We start from the raw sequence: 5,461 nt of genomic DNA, 5'->3' as shown, positions 1-5,461 counted from the left end.
TTCAGATGAGTTTAATAAACAAACTTTAATGAACTCTGTGTGACTCTGTCTTCTTTTGCACACATCTGGTTTCAGCTTTATGAAGAAGTTACTTTACTCCTCACTACTTCCTGCATGGGTCAACGGCTCAGCTCAGGTCAAAGGTCAGTGAGTGAACTCATTTGTTTCAGCTGCTTCGATCAATACATAAACTTGAGTCAATGATGCTGTTAATTTAACTAGTATTAATTGATGCATTAATACTAACTATATCCTGCTGCGGTTTCAAACATAACGCCACAAAAACTTGATAGAGTCTGACAAAAAACGAGCAGACAAACTCTGAAGTGGGATATCTAATTTTTTGCCTTGTCATTTACTAGAAATGCATTGACTGACAATCAGTGATGATGCAAGCCTTTTGTTTTTCAGATGTGTGAATTTCTCTAGAACTTGATTGCGTAAATCGATCCTGTGGTTAATCTGTTGCACAGTGAAGCCGCTCCGATGCTGCAAAGCTCTGCACACAGGCGACGAACAGTCAGCACAATAACTTTAAATTCGAAAATAATTCCACACTGTAGTGAAATATTTTGCTGTATTTGGGGGGGGAAAAAGCCCTTCATATGTACAATTAGAATCAGTGTTATTAATTAAGGTCAAAATGCACAATTTAGATCAAGCCAACACCTCATTTCAAACATCTCTGATATTTAAATCTACTGAAGCATCATGAATGGAAGAATGAGAAACAAAATCCAAATTCTTTAAAGCTTGTCTTGTTTCTATTGTTTTAACAATGACTCTGTTGTTTCTGTGTTACTCTATTATATTCGGATTTTTGTTTATAATACTGTAACACTTTATACTTTTTGAATATGAAAAGTGCGTTATAAATAAAGGTTTGATTTGAATTTTGTTGTTTAGAAATCTAAATTTTGACCTTTAAACCTCTCATCTGGTCCCCATCCTTCCTTTTTTGAAAACGTTAAAAACATGTGATTGACTGATATGTGTTCAGTTCCGCTGGCTGTGAGACAGCATGTCTTTAGTTTGGTGATCGGTTCTGACTTTTCATTCAGATGAAGGAAATTCAAGACTATCTGAACACAGACTACGTAATAGTCGACTGACTTCGAGTGAAAATCAACACAACAACATGACACGAGGTGACGGTTTCGGATAAATATCTGCGTTTATGTAGAAGCCCTCGCCAGCAGACCAGTGACGTGACATTCTTGAAACCACAGAGGAAGAGTTTCAGTCACCATTTCCTCCTTAAATCTTGCAGTTAGAGCTGAGAACCTGGACTCTTCCACCGGTCTGCACTTTCTGTTCCAGCCTGGACTCTGTAATAATCAGTCTTCACCAAACCTTTATCTTGACAAGCCTTTTCATCTTTGTACATACATTTTTTTTAATGTCAGGGTTTTGTCATGAACATGTTGACACAGTTCATAGATGAATAAGTGCAGCTATCATGAATTCATTAATACTGATATTATTTATCAAGCTTGATTTTTCATTTCAGGCCAGCAGTCAGTTTGATGCTGCAGAATTGTGGTTTTTATCTTGATTTTGAACAGATATGCTCAACATGGACAACTTTCCTCAACCAAAAGTCTAAATTCTAATAGCTTATTGATTAATGCAGGACAGTTAGAGAAAGTAATTTCACAAAACTGATTTGTAAATCATTCTTACCAAATCTTAGAATTTTTGATAATTTACACTCTACAGTGCAATAAGTTCTTTTTGGTTTAATTAAAACTGAACCAGGGTTTCCTAACTTTGTTCACAAAGAGCCTCCCTCTAATTACATGAAAACAAACAAACTCATCGGCTAGAGGCGATGTATGTCTATGAATAACTGTCCTCTGTAAAGCAGAGTGTGAACGGTGCTATATAAATAAAAGTTAGGTACTTATTTAACTTGTCTTCATTCAGTTTTTCATCATTCATTTCTCCTTCATGGGCAGCAGTGCTGATCTATTATGTTTCTGCCAGAGAAAACCACCAGAATCATGCATTTACATTTCATTCACAGCACTTTTTGAAGAGGTAAATGTGTAGATGTGATTAATTATTCTAGTTTTTAGTCATTTTAAAAACAAAGAAAGCTATTTATTAGGAAAAATGTTAATGGAAGAATGCTCCACCTGTCGGAGTGAATGAATCCATCCCACCAAGACTTGACGTGAATCATTATTATGTAATATTTCAATAGAAAGTATTTCCTTAAAGAGAAGCCAAGAGGCTGGGCTGACAAACAGGTCTGACAGCAGGATTTCCAGCTCGCAGTTAGAACGTTAACAAAGAAAATAGTTTAAAATAAATGTGAGCTGTGTTTGTAGGCCAGACGACGCCTGTGGGATGTTTACACTCAAGGGAGTTTTTTGAAAATTGGGGATTGGTGAAAGTTCAGGGAAAACCCCCGTCTATTTATGAGGAGTTATTTAGGTGAACATATAAATACATTTATCTATTTACATTATGGAGGTCACAGTTTTTTTTCCTATTGCTTATAAAATTCTTTTTCACACTGTCCAAAAAGTTCAGTACAGAAAAAGAGTGATTGAAACTGAGCAATCAAACAAACTATAATTACATCTAATTCGAAAACATGTATGTTGAGTTTAGATAGAGACTTGGTTTGTAGATGTGTGTGACTGTGTCTGTGCTGGCCCTGTGCTGAACTGGAAACCTGCCCAGATTAAACTCAGCTTTCAAAAATTCACCCAAAGCCGCCATTCATTTACAACGTATGGATGGACAGGTGGCACAGCGAAGAGGAAAGACAATACATGGTGGGAAAGCGTCGTGTTGTGGTTAACAAGTCAAATAAAAATGTTACTTCCTGGGCTGCTGTTCAGTCAGACCTGTTCAATCACTAACAGCAAAGACAAATCGTTCGTGAACAAAATGAATTCTTTATTTTGTGGTTTAGTATCAAAGACAAACGTGGAGCAGGGCTTAGCTTCCCATGCTCCTATTTACACAGAGGCTGTCAAGCTTCACTGCAGGAGTGTTTCAGCATTTTATAAAAAAAGATCCGTGATCACACAGTTCCCAAATAAATAAATAAAGTACAAAGCAGTTAGTCCTTGCAAGAGGAGGGATGTAGTTTATTGTCCAGTATCGTCCGAGGTCTCCGGCGGTAAACGCCCCTCATGAGCTGTACGTCTGAGGCTTCCTGTGCTCTGGCTTTAAGTAGACGTAAACAGACCAGGGATCCATGCCAGAGTCCAACCACCGGCTGGGCTCCCCCGCCTCCTGGCTCTTCTCCTCCACCTCCTCTTCCTCGCTGGACGTCTCCACCTCGTCCTCCTCGGAGCCCGTCTTCTCCGAGGACCAGGCGCTGCTCTGGACGGAGTAGCACAGGGTGCACACCCGCTGGGGCTTGGTGGGGTGCATGTGCCTGATCACCGCCCGAGCCTTGGAGCACGCGGCGCAGACCACGAAGCCGCACCTGCGGCAGTGGTGCCTCCGCTGGGTCAGGGAGAACCTGTTGGAGCAGCGCATGCAGATGGCCGAGGCCTTGTCGGGGATCCAGGTGACGGCGAAGTCGGAGCTGGCCCGGCGGCCGCCGCCTTGCATCAGGGCAGCCTGGCAGTCCCGGATGTGGTCGACCCACGCCTGCTTCTCCCCCTGCGACGAGGCTCCCACGTAGAAAGACTTGCGCGGCGTTCGGATCAACCACTGGTTCTTCATTTTGAGTCCGTCCTCCAGCTCCTCCAGCTGGATCTCCTCTGAAATAGTGACAGATGGCATGTTAGTGCTAAAAAGACGACACAAAACTTCACAAAGCTCTGCAGCTTGTCGAAACAGACGGCTGTAGATCTGATTTTTTAATAGTTTTTAATTTTCTCTATGCACTTATTCAGCAGAATCCCATGAGTGCTCACCTAGAGGGATGATCTTCTGCTTCTTGTACCAGCGGCCGTTGAGGATGATGCTGCCGTACACCAGCACGTCGTTGAAGAGGAAGAAGACTTTGGGCTGCGGGCCGCCGCGGGGGCTCATCTTCATCAGCCTGCCCTCTCCGATGAGGACTCGGTTTGTCTCCAGCAGCGGCTTCCCCGACGGGCCAAACGAGTTCTGCACGGCACAGATGCGGTCGCGGTTCTCCTGAGAGAACGTCAGGTGGTCCACCATGGTTACAGAGTTATCCGTGTGTGTGTTTGTGCAGCGCTGCAGTCGGAGTGTTGCTTCTGCTGGTTCCACGCCTCTGAGTGGTGTGAGTGTGTGTGTTATCCCTCTTCAGACCGCACAGCCATTTATACTCTCAGCCCGTGATGATGCAATGGGGCTTTCCACAGCAAGCCACACGTTTTGCAAGACGCCTGAGGGTATGAGCATGATTTCAACGCACGAGAAAATTACACAAGTTCTGCAGAAAGAAAAAAAACAGCATTCAAAGAATGTCAACAACTCGAACCGCCGATCTGTGCCTGGACATGGCTGATTCTGTTGCTGAAGGTTGAAGAAACTCAATGTATCTCGTTTTACTCACTTTATTTTCCAGGGATTTCAGTCAATCCCAAACAGACGGTGGGTAAAGGGCAGGGTTCTTCTTTCCACTGCAGTTTTCAGCTCTAAATTAAAGCCACCGATAAACAGGCGTGTATTTCAGTTGTAGTGAAAGGCTGAAATGTCCAGAGAGTAATCCATGAATGCATTAACACAGCTTTTAAATAACCCCAAAAAAGGCCTTGACCAGGCCTGACACACACAGACACACACACATTGTGCATTATGCAGGTATTTCTGGACTACACACACACCAGCTCCAAAATGTTGCTTTTATTAATGGAAAACCAAGAAGCGACTCCAGAATGGGGAAACTCTATCCTTCCCGTAGCTCCACATCGTACCAAATAGAGGATCTTTTTTCAGGTAACAATCACAGCAGCAGCAACACCTTCCCAGTCACCACAAATGGATAATCAAGTAAATCCTGACAACGCTGCAGGTGACAGACGGCAGCAGTCCTGTCAGACCGGCTGAGCAGTGGGAGTGAAAATGCTGTCAAACTGTTGTTTTCTGCCAAATCTGGTCCTTCATCTTACTTTCTCAAATCTGGCGGTCTGATCACTGTTTGTTTTTGCACTGCAGCGATTACCATTGGTACATGAGAGTTTGAATGTCAAAGTGGTAAAACACGTTTTCAAGTGATTCCAACTGGCCGTATATGGAAACACTGCGTTTACAGAGCAAAGCCCAAACCCAGACAAGGCGCTAATGCTGACTCTTGTCCACCTTGTAAATCACCGACGATTTGTGTGCAAGCCTCTGAACTGAACCACACGGCAGAAGATGGCAAGTGTGTTGTTTATGTGGAGAATTGAGGGCACCAGGGTGCTTTATGGGATAAATATGGGTCGATGGAGGCGGTTTCTACTGCTGGGAAATCCCAGCTCCCGGCTCAACGCCGCTGCTGCACGCTGCGTTCTCTGATGGCAGACGGCTGTTTCAGCAGCGC

General features: G+C 43.4%; 1 protein-coding gene across 1 annotated transcript; it reads right to left on the bottom strand.

Moving 5' to 3' along the window:
- Nucleotides 1-2,889: 2,889 nt before the first annotated feature.
- plekhf1 (pleckstrin homology domain containing, family F (with FYVE domain) member 1) lies at nt 2,890-4,241 on the bottom strand. The gene is made up of 2 exons (XM_030091866.1): nt 3,885-4,241; nt 2,890-3,728 (listed from the first exon to the last, which is right to left on the bottom strand). The coding sequence occupies exons 1-2, from the start codon at nt 4,132-4,134 to the stop codon at nt 3,148-3,150; spliced, it is 831 nt and encodes a 276-aa protein (XP_029947726.1). The 5' UTR covers nt 4,135-4,241; the 3' UTR covers nt 2,890-3,147.
- Between the last annotated feature and the right edge of the window lie 1,220 nt (nt 4,242-5,461).

This window comes from Salarias fasciatus, chromosome 1, assembly GCF_902148845.1.
Source record: "Salarias fasciatus chromosome 1, fSalaFa1.1, whole genome shotgun sequence".
Taxonomy (NCBI): domain Eukaryota; kingdom Metazoa; phylum Chordata; class Actinopteri; order Blenniiformes; family Blenniidae; genus Salarias; species Salarias fasciatus.
This window is presented reverse-complemented; position numbering and strand designations above follow the sequence as displayed.